At 36.2% G+C, this 18,210-nt stretch overlaps 1 protein-coding gene across 1 annotated transcript; it reads left to right on the forward strand.

The window, feature by feature from the left end:
• Positions 1–6,494: 6,494 nt before the first annotated feature.
• On the forward strand, positions 6,495–16,272 carry LOC132548885 (uncharacterized). The gene is made up of 5 exons (XM_060212783.1): positions 6,495–6,598; positions 9,061–9,157; positions 10,314–10,422; positions 13,144–13,243; positions 14,734–16,272. The coding sequence occupies exons 2-5, from the start codon at positions 9,124–9,126 to the stop codon at positions 14,806–14,808; spliced, it is 318 nt and encodes a 105-aa protein (XP_060068766.1). The 5' UTR covers positions 6,495–6,598; positions 9,061–9,123; the 3' UTR covers positions 14,809–16,272.
• The last annotated feature ends 1,938 nt before the right edge of the window (positions 16,273–18,210 follow it).

Genomic DNA, 18,210 nt, shown 5'->3' on the forward strand with positions numbered 1-18,210 from the left:
CCTCACTCCTTCCCCCTAAAAACAAACAAATAGTAAAACGATTAGTCACACAGGTTAAAGATAAGTCCTTGTTACCTTTTCTAATCACAATAACGCTTACATCAAATAAACTTCTTCATGAAGGAGCTAAACATTTGCAGGTGTTAAAATTATAATCATCATTTAATTTTACTTAAATTGTGCAGCATTCCATTAGTTTCATTTAATGTTATCAAGAAGAGAAGCACAGAACTTGGAAAAATATGAGTATGCACACTCTGTTAGAAAAAGTAGCATGATTTGAATATGATTGATTTATTGAAAATACCTGGGTTGCAGTTAAACTGTTGAAACACTGGTATGTCCTAAATAGATGAATCATATTTCAGACCCCCTCAAACAAAAATGATCTCAAAAAAAAAAAAAGCGATAAACGCTGCTTGACAAATTCAAGTTTCTGTCACTCAAAACACAACCTACTTATACCCAGAATTTAAACATCTACAGATCTGGTAGCATGTGAATTTTTAGAGACTATGTTGGCGTTCGGAACACTCAAATTTGATTCTGAATACTCATCGTCTCGGAATTATTCCAGTTATTTTATTACGTGTGTATCTTTGCTTCCTAGTAACCACATATGAATATAAAATGTCTATAAGGGTCAAATCATTAGAAATAAGCGAAAAAATCAATATTTTGTCAATTGAAATAGCTTATATTTTTAGTGAAAAATACGAAACTAATGGATAATGCTTAAAGCTGACCAAAATGCAGAGCTGTAGAATGTCACATTCCTGTAACTGTCATATTTGTGCGGTTCTCAACTATATGTGTATCATGCATATAACAGAATAATGGCGACAAAATGATATCACATGGCGACATTATACTATAACATGGCGTCATTATACTATAACATGGAGACATTATACCTTGTGACATTATACTATAACGTGGAGACATTATACTATAACATGGTGACATTATGTTATAACATGGAGACATTATTCTATAACAGGGTGACATTATGTTATAACATGGAGACATTATTCTATAACAGGGTGACATTATGTTATAACATGGAGACATTATTCTATAACAGGGTGACATTATACCATAACATGGTGACATTATATTATAACATGGAGACATTATTCTATAACAGGGTGACATTATGTTATAATACGACAACATGATGATACATTATGGTTACACTGCAATGTGGTGACGATATGATGTATCATAGTGATATGATAATTTTACCTGATTATGTAATATGGTGACAAGTTAACCGGCTTTGGCGTTCCGTAAACACGCTCCAACAAAAAAGATGGCCTTGATCTGTGCCTTGTGAACGGCAGTGTTGTGGCAACGTTGTCGGTGCAGACGGCGAGCTCGTCTCTCATTTGCTAAAGATCAGACAGGGCGGAGTCAAAAAAACACGGGCTAGTTTATAGGTGTTATACACGTAGAGGGTGTTACAATGTGCCTGTTGCTACTTCGAGGTAAGTATATTGTATTAATGCTAACCCATCGGTACAAAATATCGCCTATTACCAGCGTGGTCATTGGTTCAACAAATTATTCTGTTGGTCCGTTTTAATTTTGTTGGAGTGAAAGATTGACAGGATGTACGTTGAATTAACTTCTAAATAAACGATGAAAGTACTTTCAAATTAAACTACATCTGATATCATCCATTGTAATGTACATTTGTGTTTTCTCCTGCTTAAATCTCAATACACACAACCGTTAATTACATCTGAAATTATCCATTGTAATGTATAATTTTGTCTTTTCTCCTGCTTAAATTCCAACACTGACACAACCGTAAATTACATCTAAAACACTGCAATACAATGTTTTGCCATCTTTAAAAAAAACCAAAAAACAACAAACAAATAAAAAAAACAAACAAACAAATATAACAAACAAAAATAATACATACAGATTCCACTTTTACGAACCATCACTTTGGTCATTTTACTTTGTTGCACTTTAGCCATTGCTGATTCGAGGCTGTAAAACGTAGCTTTAATTTCCAATACTAATTTTTATTCTATGTTTTCTTTGCTTTATCTATTTAGGCGCTTTGCATCACTGACGAGTCTTAGAAGGACGAAACAGCTGTTTAATGCATTGCAGTTTAGTTCATCGTTTGGCTCTACTGTATCTTATCCAAATTTGTATTAAAATGTGCCGTTCATTTGTGTGCCGTTTGTACAATTTTCAACATGTCGCTGGTTTTTGCGCTTATAAATCTGTTGTTTTTTTGTGTTTTTTTGCTTTGTTTTAAACATATTTTATTATTTATAACACAAAGGCTTGAACGCGAGTATTATCAACTCATAAAGTCCTCTTATAAATGACTACAAACAGGAATATTTTGTACTGAAATCACGTGAAAACAACAAAATATTACAAATATAGATAATAGGAAAAGAGACTAGGAAGAGGGTGTTAGGGATAAAGAGGTGAGATAGTGACAGAAAATGATAGAATGTAGAACATAGATAAGTTGTACATATATATATATATAAATACAAATGGCTGTCCAACACATTATCTCTATTCCACCCCCTCTACGTATCAAAGTATATATCCATTCATAACATTCCAGGATTTGTTCAGTTCATCCTTAATATTTCCAAACCGATATTTCCATCACAGTATTGAACAACCAACATAACATAATACATGTAGTTTACTTTATATACTCATATTTTTAACATGTAAAAATACGGAAGATATTGATATTTTGGATTTTTGGAAGCCTGCTAGACTTCTGTGTTATAAATATATAAAATATATGATAACTAAAGTTTCACTTAATCAGTTCGCTGAGTATTTTTATCATACTTTTATACAGACTGACATATAGGTATATTTGCATCTTCATTAATACTTCGGTCACCAGAAAGTAATTGTTTGGATGAAATACTACGATATCAGCGTTTAACATGACTTTTCTCTGATTAGTAAAGAGAGGACAGAAAAAAATACTTCCAAATCTTCATATTCACTACTACACTGTTAATATGGTGTAAATACAAGATGAGATGAGTGAAGGTCAAATTTTAATATACTCGCTATATTTCTAAGCCGGCAGTGTAAAATATTGAATTTTCTCGAACCACAGCGTCATAGCAGGATTACGTTTATTTGTATAAAATCATTTTAAAGACTTTTGTAGTGACGATTGGTAGTCCAGTGACAATACGGGTTGCCTCATATTGAAAATTTTCTAGTTTGGTTTCATTTAAAATACTGTAATTGTTCCAGACTTTACACGCATGCGCTCTAGTAAAGGAGTATGTAAATCCTATATTTTTTTTCTGTTAAGTATATATTGGTGTTTTCTATCGATTTATTTATATGAATATTCTACTTTGCATCACTGCTGATATAACACCAAGATATTTGTGATGATCTAAACTAGGTATTACAGTATTATCAAAATAAAAATGCTGATTTGCATGAAAATTTAATATAATCATTGGTTCGGTTTTGTTAGGATTAAACTTCATGAGTCACTTTTTACACCAAATATGTAGCTATTCCAGCCCATCATTAATAACACGGTTGATATCAAGAATATTTTCTGATGAATGTCCTAATGTGGTATCATCGGCAAACTGTCTCGTAATAGAAAGAACAGTTTCAGAAATGTCATTTATTTACGAAAGAAAAAGGAACGACCAAAAGGACAGAGCCCTAGAGGATATCAGCTTTTCAATTCTGCTTTAGACGAAAGGGTATTGTTCAGAGTACCAGATTGTTTTCTGTGTTATAAGTAGTTTCCACGTGGATTTGGACATTGCCTTGAATACTATATCTATCAGGTTTTAATAACAAATCTCCGTGCCAAACAGGATCAAACGCTTTGGAAAAATTACAAATATTAGAATAAGGATGTTTTCAAAGTAAATGGTCCTCTGCTATTATCGTTCCTGTATATAAAAATATGTCCTTGCTGTTCAAAACAATTTACAGGCATTAGCCGGATAAGTTTGTCAACTTTTTACTTCTGTACTTAATAAACAGCTCTTAGACGTATATACGAAACACGATATTCTAACCGACACTGTTTGGTTTCCGTCCTGGTGTTAGTACTGTGGATGTGTTTTTTTCCATTGCAATCTATTATTTCAAAAACTCCATCAGAAAAAGTGAGGTAATAATGTTCGTTTTGTCGATTTCCAAAAGGCCTCCGGTTTTGTTGATAGGACTAGTCTGTTGTACAAGTTGTCAAAACTGGACATTAGAGGTAAACTTTTAATAAAAGTTAAATTACTTTATTCATTAGCAAAGTCGTATGTCCTATTTAATAGGAAAGGCTCTGATTATTTACTTATCATGTCGGTTTGGTACAAGGGAAACTTTTATCCGTGTTACTTTTTCCGTTATTTAGTGAATAATTTTGAAACGAGTTTCATTGAAAACCGCGCCACCGAATTCGACATTGAAGAATTTAGTTATAAACCATCTGCCTTCATTTGATTCAAATGATTAGGTTAAGAAAGTACATTATAGAGCCGGGTTTATAAACAGATCACAGCGTAGTTTTGGAAAAAAAACTTGTCCATATTAAGTTCGGGTATTTCGAAAAGTTTCGGCCAGTTGGTAATGTCAATAGAATAGAAGTTCCTATAACACATCCGATAGAAAATTTGGATGTGACGTTTTGATGACTTCACGGTCACCTTCATCACTGGTCATAAATGGTCATTCATTCTATCGGTATTACCAACCTGAAGAAAATGTGATGTGACGTGAATATAATGACTTTTAAAATGTATATCAAAGGTTATAACTAAAAGTAACCATTCAAAATTATAAAGAGACTTTAGATAACTAAGGTGTTGTACTAAGTGTGCAATTTTAGTGCAAAGTGGCAATTGTACACCATAGAATATAACAGCCCCCGATTGCTGAAAAAAAATAATAAAAAGGGGAGATGCTTTCCCCTTACTGATTCATTGATGATGCACAGAATGCCTCTTTGATATAAATTTCATATTAAAAAAAAAAAAAAAAAAACAAGAGAAAGTACAGGCCATGTGAGTCTTTTCTGTTTACAATCCAACGTGTTACATAATATCATTTTCAATTAAAGGCACATAAATATAATGAATGGAATTGAAATTAACATATATTTGGATAAAAAATAACACTCTGAAATAAGTGTGGTTTCCTGATTCTGTTATTACAAGAAAATCTACCCCTGAAACAAGTTTACAGGTCCCAGAATTTGATAAATTTTCAATATCTAAGTACATATATATGGCCTTAGGTGAAAAGAAAACTGTAAGTTTGTCAAGCAGTTTTTTTAAAAAAAACTTGAATTTGTGGAAATTTTCATGAAGAATTATGATTTTTTCCCAGTTAAACTTCCAAAACTTTTCATATTTGTGATTCTTTATATTTGAGTTCAAAACATGCAGCAGACTTGTGAAATGTTTGACCCAATTTAATGACTTATTATAGGTTTTGAGCAAGTTTTGGGATAAGATGAGCACCTTGGCTCATACCAATGACAAGGTTCAGAAAAAAGGCCATTGTACAGGGCATAGGTGACTTTTGGATTGTTGAATCATACATTCTTAGTAGTTTACAAATAGCACACAATAAAGATTAAGTTGGGATGTGGGCAAAATAACATGTACCGTGAAACAGGTCCTTTTATCTCCGCCTTTCGTTTCGTTTTTTACACACTTATTTATAATCTCCACCAATCACAAAAATCTACGACATGACCAAGCAAGGTAGGCATCACTCGGCACACGGTGTATTGTACAGGTAGGACGACGTTGTAGCTTGAATAAACCGAACCGTGCTGAAACTTTCCGAGCTTATATGGGTGTAATAATGTTCTGGCTATGATAAGATCTTTAACTTAGCCTAATTATCACTACGGTTCTGAATTTAGTTCCTGATACGGTGTAAGGTAGAACGTCACATATTTAGATTGAGGGTTGGTTTAAGAAACTATAGAAACCCTTTATTACTGATTACATTATATTCACTGACGTCTAGAACTGCTTTCAGTTGGCAATCATGGGCGTATGATTGTCGACAATAGAATCACTTCAATGAAGCGCATCATGTTGTATTTTCTCTTGTCTAATTAGCATTTAAATGCCATGTTATCTAACTTTAAAGCGATTCAGTTTTAATTTCAGTTTTCATTTTGTTATAAGAGAGGATAAGACAGGAAATCTCTAATTGGTTTACTTTACTTTAAAATGTTCCAACGCTGTAGGCAGTTTCATGATGAGATGGTTATTATTATGTACGTGTAATATATATCATGGTAGATATCTCTATTCGTGCTTCATGCCGAAGACCTCCTTTACGAAACATGTCTAACACTACACACGTGAGTGCATGAATAAGTAAAAAAAATAAAAGCTTTAAGGAACAACAATTGAACATGATTAATTACTGTAGTCCGGATAATTTGTCCGGACCATACTATATTTTAGTTTTTATTTGTGATACTATTTCCGGTTTCGTATTGTTGACGGGTTAATTGGGAATAGAACGTGCAGTGCGTGCTTTTGGCTTCCAAAGCACACTTTCACTCCGCCTGCACTTGTATTAAACAACTAAATGAGTGAGTATGGTACGGCAAATGAATACGACCCATTTAATACAGCTATTTTGTTGTCATCACTGTCATAGTTGTATTTTCTGAGTGAAGTACAATGAAAACAATGTAGTACTCATTTTATACTAAAAACACAGCTAGTTATGGACTCGATTTCATAAGTACTAAACAAATAAACAACACATTAGTCCACAAGTACCTGTGCTTGGAACATCTGATCTTGTCACTTAATATAGTTTAAACATCAACTTGACGAATGCATGCTTTTTCTCCACCCTAAACAAAGGCATGTTTCTTTTATCCTATTTCGGAGATTGCCTGAATCAACTACGACAAAAGAGGTCTCTGACGTCAGTCAGTCAGTCAAAAAATGGTACAATACACAAACTGGCCAGAATACGCAAATTGGGGTATGTTAAGTTAATAATGGATGCAGGCGCAGGAATAGGTATGGATTTGGTACTGAAAATAGCCGAAATACGCAAAACTTTAATATGCTAATACATACAGTTTTTCCTGCTTATATGGTCTGTTACTGTTGCAGCAACCTTACATCAAGTTTATTGGAAGGACTAGAACTTTCAGTAAGCATCTCTCTATTAAGAATTATTTATGCATTACCTTTACATATGAATTAATGCGTCTTATAATGATATTTTGAAGAAGTTACTGTTTATACGATTTTGGCTATTTTTAGTAACAAATCTGTTTTATATGCAAATTTTTGCTTTTCCCCGACTTGTTTATATCTTGTGCCAACTGAGACATGGTGTCTGTCATAAATTTCTATGTCAACTTCTAACACTGTTAGAGTAGACTCAAATCCATGAAATAGTCCTGCATTTGAGGGAAAGATACTTACACGAGTAATCAATTAGCTACCCAAATGCAGGATCATTTGAGATAGAAACACTTGTAGTCCTATTACGTACTGACAACCAAAAAGGATGTCATCTGTTTCAACATATATATCGTGCCCAACCTGATTAAGAGTTCACTCTTTGATGAGCGTTATACTCCGCTACATTGGCAGGTCATGCTTAAAACCTATTGTACAGTGTAATTACAATTTGAAAGATACAAATGGGTAGTACCTTACTATCTTCTAAACCAGTATAAGGCTGCGGGAAGACCAACTAATTGGTCGTGGAATCCCTCCAGGGTGCCTGCACTTTGCATGTTTTTGCAAGAAGCCTTTTCTAATCCCTGATGGTCTTTGGCGAATATGATGTGCTTTAGATATTTTGAGCTCAACATGATGTTGGAATGGAGAGAGTATACAAATGTATACATGTTTTATCATTGAGTCCAGGTGTCACTTCGCTTCTAAATTGTGTATTTGGGTCCTCCTTGATACTCCAAGGGTTAGATCACTTTCGCTCCAGGAGCATCCATGAAACATGTCGTGGCAAAATGACACCATGTGGGCAAGACAAAAAGTCTATAGTGTGATCCATTGATGTACATCAAAAGAATCTTGACTGCATAACTGTATGTTGTAATGGCTTTGAAGTTGAGTGTCACTCCTTTGTAGTCTTCAAAAGGAGCATACCAGCTTGTGTTGGGTCAATTTTCCTTCCTGGAACTCATCAAATTACTTGTGCCTTCAATTTTGCCATTTCATGTTCCAAGAGTAGAGAGCGAAAGTGATTGTAACACCTGGAGTATCGAGGATGGTATGTGGTAGTCTCTTGATTGTTTAGCTGTTGTCTAGTAGCCCATCGTGTTGGGTAGGAAGAATCCCAGGAACATGGGTATTATCTCTGACCTTATTATAAGGACCAATCATAAAAACAGGAAACAGGTCCTTTATTCACTCATTTACTTATTATTCTTATTCACTATTTACTTTCGCAAGATTTTTTTTTCTAAATTTAGACATATTTGCAATTAGGGCATAACTTTATTTCTGTCACAAATTTCATGTAACTAATGGATCATCATTCTTTTGAAAGGACACTACCTACGAGTTCTTTAGTTATAAGTCCAACAATTGCTCAATCAGTCGGGGTTGGTCTATTTAACCTCAGCCTAAGACCTGGGGACAGAGGTTTGTGTTTTGATGTTCCCAATCCATGGTGGATTGTGTTCTTCTTGTGTTCCTTCTAAGAAATGGACCAGTCTGTACTGCAGTGATGGTGTCATTTGACATAGCACTTGACCCTTATTTCTCAGGATGGCTTGTGATTGGCCTCCCATATGTTGTTCAGTGAGGTAGTGTCATTTACTTTAAGGAGCCCTACCTCAAATGACCCTGGGTGTTCACAGGGCAATAAACCCCAAGAAGAAACAAATTTCCCTGGATCAAACATAGATGTTGTCAATTGAAATTGTAAGAATAAATGAATTTGTTTCAAGTTTTTAGGCATCAACCTTATGAAAGATAATGTTTGATAGATTGCGGGATGGGTAGGGGACATAGTTTGTTCATTGTAAATACTAAGTATGCTTGCTTTTATTTGAAATAGGTAAGCTGTTTCAGAAGTGATCAGTCTCCAATTGCAGTGACAGCCAGATACAGGTTGTAAAGTATGGCGTGGGGTGGTGACTACTCGGCATTACAATGTAGGTATTTATTGATACACTATGTGTGGTCTGTTGCGACATTTTTTTCAGAAAAAATGATAGAGGATATGATACTGTATGTGTAAAAATATGAGTTTTGACATTTCATGTCTGGTTTTAGATGTTTATTTTCAATTTATAAAGGTACAATAGCCCTACAACATGAAAAAGGGCGGGGGGCTGTGATAGCCCAGTCAGTAGAGTTTTGCCCTGGTGAAAATCCTTGATATATACCAGATGGTACGATGCTTTCTACCCATGAGGATTGAATCATTATTTCTCAGGGAGCTCAGACAAGGTGGCTTGTGCTGGCATGGCTGTGTCATTGGGCAAGACACCTTACTTTAATTGTTCTGGGTAGCGATGCTATGGGACTCCTGTATGTTTTTCAGTTAAGTAGAACCACCTACTGAAGGGAGATTGTCCCTGCCTCAAAAATCACCCTGCCTGTACATGTGGTAATAAACCAAGTAGACAAACATATTTAGATGAAATAATGTTTGGGAGCATTAGTCCTGTCGCTACACTGTTTACTCTGTGTCTTCATATGACCTTGACTGTTACAAGGGCATTACATTTTAAAACAAAACCAAAAAACATATCCTTGTAAATATCTTATTTCATATGTAAGTTCTCCCCTGGGCCTCTAATTGTGCTCTTTTGATTTTGGAACTGATCATAAAAGCCATATTGAAATTGTCACCAGGCGACCATCTTGGATTAGACAAAGATTATTAAATCACTATTTCCCAAGAGGAATTTTCAAATTTCATTTTAATGAGACCTTATTTATAGAAGAAAGCAGAAAAAAGGGAAAAGATCCATCTTTTAAAGAACAACAGATGAAACAATGGTAGGGGCCAAGATCCCTCTTGGTTCTCTTGTTATCAATGATTGGTTAGACAGGGTAAGATATACTGAGACATATATACCGTGTACTAACTTTACCCCAAAAGCCTTATCATATAAAGTACTTGTAGAGGAAGTCAATGATCATTTTAATTGTGGTGTTAGCTGTTAAGTCCTTAGTCCTGGATGCTATGCAACACATTTTGTTCTAAAAGTATGAAGCAAAGATGTGGTTTTCTTATGTGATTATGAAAAACTATTTATCATTTCTATATATAGAAGCATTTTTTTCTCATTTTTATGGCAGTTGCTATTGTTGAGGATAATGATACGCATGGCAAGTTCAAGATAGACAGAGAAGATTTAGGGGATTTTAGAAAGCTGGAATTCAATATCACTTTTGATCAGGGACAAAGGTGAGTTTGCTATTTGTTCAGTCTTGTTGTCAGGGATATGATATATACTACACCCACCAAACAAATTCCATGTATCATATATTAATTACATTATGTAAACCGTATCCTGTTGAAAGTGTTTTAACCCCCACCCCTGTCCTGTATTTCACTGTAGTATCGTGTGTTTTTTATTCATCAAACATACTCCTCTCGCTTGTACTGTGTTTCACTGTGGTGTCTTATGTGTTTTACCCACCGAGCATATCCCCCCACCTTGTCCTGTTTCACTGTGTTTTTTATTCATCAAACAAACACCCCTTACTTTTACTGTGTTTCACTGTGGTGTCCTGTGTGTTCTATTTATAAAACCACCTCCCCACCTGTCCTGTGTTTCACAGTGTTTTCCTGTGTTTTGTATCCATTGAGCATAGTCCCCCACTTGTACTGTGTTTCACTGTGGTGTCCTGTGTGTTTTATTTATAAAACCACCTCCCCCCACCTGTCCTGTGCTTCACTGTGGTGTCCTGTGTGTTTTATTCATTAAACCACCTCTCCACCTGTCCTGTGTTTCACTGTGGTGTCCTCTGTTTTTTATCTGTCGAGCATGGTCCCCCCACTTCTACTGTATTTCACTGTGGTGTCCTGTGTGTTTTATCCATTGAGCATACTCCCTCTACCTGGCCAGTGTTGGAGTTTGAGGGGCAGGGCCCAATAGGGGTAATGGGATGTTTTGTTTTAAATCCAATGCTCCTTCTGTTGAAATAAATGGATACTGCCCAAACTATTCTTGGTTGAAGGGGAATCAATTTTGAATAAAAGCCTGGATTCTGTCACAATTGGGTTTGAGACATGCTTTGGTTCAATCTTGTATGAACAGTGGGTTTCGGACTCCCTGGTTAGCAAGGGTGCAGCCCAATAGTGGAAATAGAGCAAATTCTTTAAAATCCTATGTTGGAACAATTCAATTTTGTCCAGATTTGATCTGAAGCATCTTTGAGTGAAGAGAACTAAGTTTTGTACATACAGTGCATCTAACCCGCATTGGAAGGAGGGACAGGGCCTACAAGGGGAAATAGATACAGGTGATTTAGATAATCCTTTAGTATGAATAAATCATTTTCAGCAAACTAAGTCAGGTGAGAAATACAGGCTCTATGGGCCTCTTATTTATTGTTTTCATAGGATTGTGAATTTTATTGAAAAGCTTATCAAAACATGCTTGCAAAGTCCTTCAATTTCACTTTCAGATATATTTATGACCTCTTGTCTTTAAATAACAATAGATTTATTGACCATGTCCATATACACTCACTGGAGGTGAAAATCAAAGACACAACAGTCTTTTACATCAGCTGGTTATCTTGATCTTTTCCTGCCATGAAAGCTACATGGACAGTTTTCACATGAAGCTGTATCATAAGCATGATGATTTCAGTTTCCATATTTTGAATTTTCGCTTTGTGGATGCCAACATCCTTGTGTCTCAAACTTATGGTGTTTACATATCAAAGTTGATTTGATATTCTAGAGCCTGTTATCAATATCACAAATTTCAAGCAATATGTTAACTGACAAACAAACTTGTAACACAGGATTTTAAAAGATGTAGGTTGATGAAAATAATGGGGAAATTTTACGGTTGTCATAGTGATATCATTGAGAAATATTCTATTTCTTTGTGCGATATGATGCTGGTGTAATGCTCATTAGTTTGTTTGTTCATTTGAAAACATGACAAAACTTAGATTGATCAATACATGCATGGTTAGTGTTGTCAATGAAGCAGAAGATGCTAAACTTCTGGAGCACCTGGAACTTCTAGTATTTTTTAGGAGTCTCCATGTGAATGATTCTTTTTTTTATGCTTTGTCCTGCATTTACAGGTTTTTTTTTGTGTTTTTCAGTTACCAACAATAGCTCTCCTTTTTCCTTCTTTTTTTCCCATCTTGCCCACTTTGTCTTATCTACCAAACATTCATCCTTATAAATCTGTCCTGTGTTTCTCTTTGGTGCCCAATGTTTTTTTTTAACAATTTGTCCATTCCTTTAACTGTCGTGTGTGGTTTATCTTTCAAACTTCCACTCATCACCTGTCATCTGCGTTTGTTTGAATGTTTTATTAGATTGTTTATACAAAGACAATTATTGGAATGTTTCCTTTGAAATCAAACTATGATCAGTAATTATATTAAAGGATAAAAGGAGAATTATTTAACAAGAACCAATTTTTTTTACAATGGGTATGAAACAAATAAGACATTCCAGCTAAGATGTTTAATGATTTATACCATCCAACCCCAGCAGTGCTCTGGTTATAATGACATTCTCTAGATCTTTGATGATGATAGGACAGATGATATGGTTGAGTATGTTTTAGGGAAGATATTTTGATTATCTTCAGATCCCACTGCATTTAATTGTGTAATCAGAGTTGAAAAATTGTTTAAAATAAAGTACGATTATTCTCAGAAATATAAGATTTTCACCTCAATTTATATAAATATATAGGAACACAAAAGACTTCAGTAGGAACTGCTTCTATGAGTGTTATCTCCCTTGGTCTACATCTGTATACATGTTTTGTCTCTATCATAAGTGAGCACATGACGTATTCTACTTTTTCTTTAAGATAATAACACATAACCGACTTAATATCTGTCTTTAACGATTAGTTAATTGTAACTCCAATTAAAACTCACATATCAATATTGTATCTCCGAAAACATTTTCTTGTCATTTCAGAGAACTGCGAGTACGAACCAGGAAAGATGGTGACCTATATGGTTTCAATTACATTATTAAAGGATTGATCAATACTACTAACCTGCAAGGGGGACTCAAGGTGATATAATATTTTCTCCATATTCAACCTGTTTGAGGGTCTGAAAGTTATACAATTGTTTCTTAATATTTAGTCTTTCTTGGTGGATGGGAGGTCAAATGATGATTGCAAAATAGCCAATCCATCTGGGAGAATCAAGGTAAAAAATGGTGTCTTTATCTCTAATCTGTTGAGGGGACTCCAGGCCATAGGTTATATACATTTTTCAAACTGTAACCTGTCTCGAGCACTCAAAGCAAAGCAATATTTGATCTATCTACAACCTATCTACAGAAGTCAGTGTCACAAAATAGTCTTGAAATCTCCAAGTAGCCCCGATCAGGAAGACATAAGGTTATACAGTAGTTTCTTAATCTCTTTGTATACCCAGTTGGAGAGACGTGAGGTCATACAATGGTCCTTCATCTCCTTCATGTATACTCTATCAAGGAGACTTGAGGATCTACAAAAAACAAATAAAAAGAAAAATAAACAATAGCATTTTAATCTCAAGCCTCTAAGGGTGACTTGATTTCATACAACAGTTTCTTATTCTCTACGTATACTCTGTCAGGGAGACACGAGGTCATAAAATATTTTTTTTAATATTTATGTATACAATGTACCTTGCCAAGGAGACTCAAGGTCATGCAATGTATTCTGAATCCCTAGTCATTCAGGAAGACTCGTGGTATTAAAATATAAAAAAAAAAGATACGCAATTAATTGTTAAATATCGTACAATATTTTCTGAACTTTTACCATGCCAAGGAGACATGGTTGTAATCCTAATCTCTATCCAACCAGGATAACTCATGGTACTACAATAGTTTCTCAACTAAGGTCATGTAATAAATTTGTAATCTCTACTCTGCCAGGGAGACTCGAGTCATACAAGAATTTTTAGGTCACCTGAGCTGAAGGCTACATTTCTCAGCCTTGATACATATATATTCCTGTCTCAGAAGTACCACAAGATTTTTTCACATTGTTTAATGTTAGTTTTTTTAGTTGGATGCCTTCTTGTATTAGACAAGGAAAAGATTGTGGATGGACTTAAAATTGATCTGATTTTTTGTATACTTTAGCTATACATGGATCTACTAAGCTATATCACAACTTGTAAATGAAAACATGATTTGCTTTATATAAATGTGCAACCCTGGCCTCTGTTTGGCTAAGACATTTTGGACTTCCTCTCAAGAACCAGTGGGTGGATCATGTTCAAACTTGGTACAGATGTTTTACACATGGTCCTGCACAAGTGTTGTTACATTTTAGCAACATTTTAAAATCCCCAGATTATTGACATATATTCCCCAAGGTGACCATTAAGGCCCCTTGGGCCTCTTGTTTGATATGAGGACAGCAACATTAGAAAATGGTTCACTTTAAACTTGTCTTCAGAACTTAATTAACTTAGTTTATCTTTGATCACAGCCTGTAATATATACTGTTAGGTTTTACATTGTTATGAGGGAAATAAAAATTAAATGTTTTTTGATTTACAGAAAGAAAAGAGATGTGCGTTCCTTCAAATTGATAAGGATTTAAGAAATGGATCTTTCAAGCTCTCAGACAATTAAGCAAGGAGCATGCTTTTATTGCATCTTACTGAGGAAGAGCATCCTAGTTCCACATAAAGTGCACAGCAGATTTTATTGTCACAGTTAAGCTTCCACTAGAACAGCCAGGGTAGAAAATGTCAGCATCCGCTGTACTTTTTGACAACCAGAATGGACAGCATGTTTAAACATTTTTGAATAATGGATGATAATATATTTGAAAAACTAGACTTTTTTTTTAAATGTTTAATTCTTTTGTCACTGTTTTTCTTAATGAGTCACAATTAGTGCTATTTTTTTCTCAAATGATTTGATATAATTAAAGTGCAATTCATCAACTGACCATCATACTAACATGTAACATTTATATTTAAAACTATGCATAAACCAACCTTATTTTACCTGTAACTTTCACACCTAAATCTTTACCTCTATATCTGTGGTGTCCTCCTACTTCTCTGGCTGGTCGGGCTCTACCTTTTCTTTATAGGGTAACTGCTGATTTGAATGATCTAGTAAATATTTGATGTGTTTTGTATATCATATGAAAATATGTTTATTTCTTATTGGTATTTTAAAGATTTGATGGTTTTGGCAAGCATTACTTACATTTACATAAAAGCACATTGTTGATGCGAAAATTTAACATGTTTTTAACCCTTCATCATAAAATGCTTGGCAGTTCAAATCTCCCAGTATGTCAATGAACTGTCTTTCTTCCAAGTGTTCATTTGAAAACATTACTAGTCATTGCTATTTCTTGAGAAATAATGGACTTATCATTTGCAAATTTCATATGAAGGTAACCCTTGTTCTCTTCTTGCCCACTTGATTTTGGTACTTATCAGATAAAGAAAATGGCCGATAAGTGGCCATCTTGAATTTTGAACATGAGTGATTTTTATAATTTCGTCAAAGAAGTATCAAATGGATCTTGCTCAAATTTCATATTTAGGTTCCACTTGGTCCTCACTAAGAATAAAATGACTGACAAGGTGGTCATCTTTGATTTTGACAATAAAAGTTTGCTTTCACTATTTCTTGAGAAATACTGGTTGGATCTTGCTCAAATTTCATATGTAGGTTCCCTTAGTCTCTATTTGTGCTCTTTTGATTTTTAGATTGATCAGAAAAATAAAATGGTCATCTTTTAAAATTTTAAATCATTATCACTATATCTGAAGAGGAATTTTCTTATGTTATTTACATGTAATCAAGAGCAAGAATACAGGAAAAATAGAAAAAAGCTGGAAAAGTGCCAAAATCCCTCTGGAATCTCATTTCGCATTTCTCTTTCCTTATTAGACACATCCTGTATAAAATAATGATTTAGGTTGTTTATGTTTAGTGAACATATGACTGCAGGTTATTTTAATTTTCAATCAAAATTCTCCATAGTCATTATGTATCTGATTTTTAGTGTATATCTGATGTTAGTTGTGTTGATAATGTAATCACATATTTGTAATAAAATACAATGATCTACTTCTTTGTTAGAGTTTTAAATTAGATACCTGATCTGCAGTCTACAATATCTGATACTTAAACATATATCACATGTGTTATAGCCTTGAACAAGCAGCCAGCATTTCAGGACTGTTAGGGATTTTGTTGTGTATCTTTCTCTCTGGTAGAAAGTGCTTAAAATTTTCAAGCAAGTATTACCTGGACTGAATGTTAATATCGGAATATTGTCAAACGCTGGAGTTTTAAAAAATGAAATATAGTGGCCTTGCTTCATGATGAATTAAAGGGCTACAAGTTTGTTAATCATCACTAACAGCTAGGATGATGGGTTACCAAGTTTGTTAATATGAATGGCCTTCATCACTACACAGGGTCAAATACCTGAAATGTTCAACACCGATCATCACTACACAGGGGCCCGTACCTCACTGGGTCAACACCGATCATCACTACACAGAGGTCCGTACCTCACTTGGTCAACACCGATCATCACTACACAGGGGCCCGTACCTCACTGGTCAACACCGATCATCACTACCTCACTGGGTCAACACCGATCATCACTACACAGAGGTCCGTACCTCACTGGTCAACACCGATCATCACTACACAGGGGCCCGTACCTCACTGGTCAACACCGATCATCACTACACAGGGGGTCCGTACCTCACTGGTCAACACCGATCATCACTACACAGGGGGTCCATACCTCACTGGTCAACACCGATCATCACTACACAGATACCTCACTGGTCTACACAGGGGCCCGTACCTCACTGGTCAACACCGATCATCACTACACAGGGGGTCCGCACCGCACTGGTCAACACCGATCATCACTACACGGGGGGTCCGCACCTCACTGGTTAACACCGATCATCACTACACGGGGGGTCCGTACCTCACTGGTCAACACCGATCATCACTACACAGGGGGTCCGTACCTCACTGGTCAACACCGATCATCACTACACAGGGGCCCGTACCTCACACTGGTCAACACCGATCATCACTACACAGGGGTCCGTACCTCACTGGTCAACACCGATCATCACTACACAGGGGGGGTCAACACCGATCATCCTACACTGGTCAACACCGATCATCACTACACAGGGGGTCCGTACCTCACTGGTCAACACCGATCATCACTACACAGGGGTCCGTACCTCACTGGTCAACACCGATCATCACTACACAGGGGTCCGTACCTCACTGGTCAACACCGATCATCACTACACAGGGGCCCGTACCTCACTGGTCAACACCGATCATCACTACACAGGGGGTCCGTACCTCACTGGTCAACACCGATCATCACTACACGGGGGGTCCGTACCTCACTGGTCAACACCGATCATCACTACACAGGGGGTCCGTACCTCACTGGTCAACACCGATCATCACTACACAGGGGCCCGTACCTCACTGGTCAACACCGATCATCACTACACAGGGGTCCGTACCTCACTGGTCAACACCGATCATCACTACACAGGGGGTCCGTACCTCACTGGTCAACACCGATCATCACTACACAGGGGCCCGTACCTCACTGGTCAACACCGATCATCACTACACAGGGGGTCCGTACCTCACTGGTCAACACCGATCATCACTACACGGGGGGTCCGTACCTCACTGATCAACACCGATCATCACTATATAGAGGTTCATACCTCACTGGATCAACACCGATCATCACTACACAGAGGTCCATACCTCACTGGTCAACACCGATCATCACTACACAGAGGTCCATACCTCACTGGTCAACACCGATCATCACTACACAGGGGCCCGTACCTCACTGGTCAACACCGATCATCACTACACAGGGGTCCGTACCTCACTGGTCAACACCGATCATCACTACACAGGGGCCCGTACCTCACTGGTCAACACCGATCATCACTACACAGGGGCCCGTACCTCACTGGTCAACACCGAACATCA

The sequence above is a fragment of the Ylistrum balloti genome, unplaced genomic scaffold (assembly GCF_031769215.1).
Source record: "Ylistrum balloti isolate Yb309-2 unplaced genomic scaffold, AGI_CSIRO_Ybal_v1 Utg370032, whole genome shotgun sequence".
NCBI classification, from domain to species: Eukaryota; Metazoa; Mollusca; class Bivalvia; order Pectinida; family Pectinidae; genus Ylistrum; species Ylistrum balloti.

What these genes read in the sequence shown, in the direction of transcription:
- LOC132548885 (XM_060212783.1), top strand. Translation starts at nt 9,124, where the DNA reads ATGGCGTGGGGTGGTGACTACTCGGCATTACAAT. An exon ending in TGACTACTCGGCATTACAAT is followed by an intron (nt 9,158 to 10,313) that starts GTAGGTATTTAT and finishes TTTTTATGGCAG; the next exon opens with TTGCTATTGTTGAGGATAAT. An exon ending in ACCTGCAAGGGGGACTCAAG is followed by an intron (nt 13,244 to 14,733) that starts GTGATATAATAT and finishes TTTGATTTACAG; the next exon opens with AAAGAAAAGAGATGTGCGTT.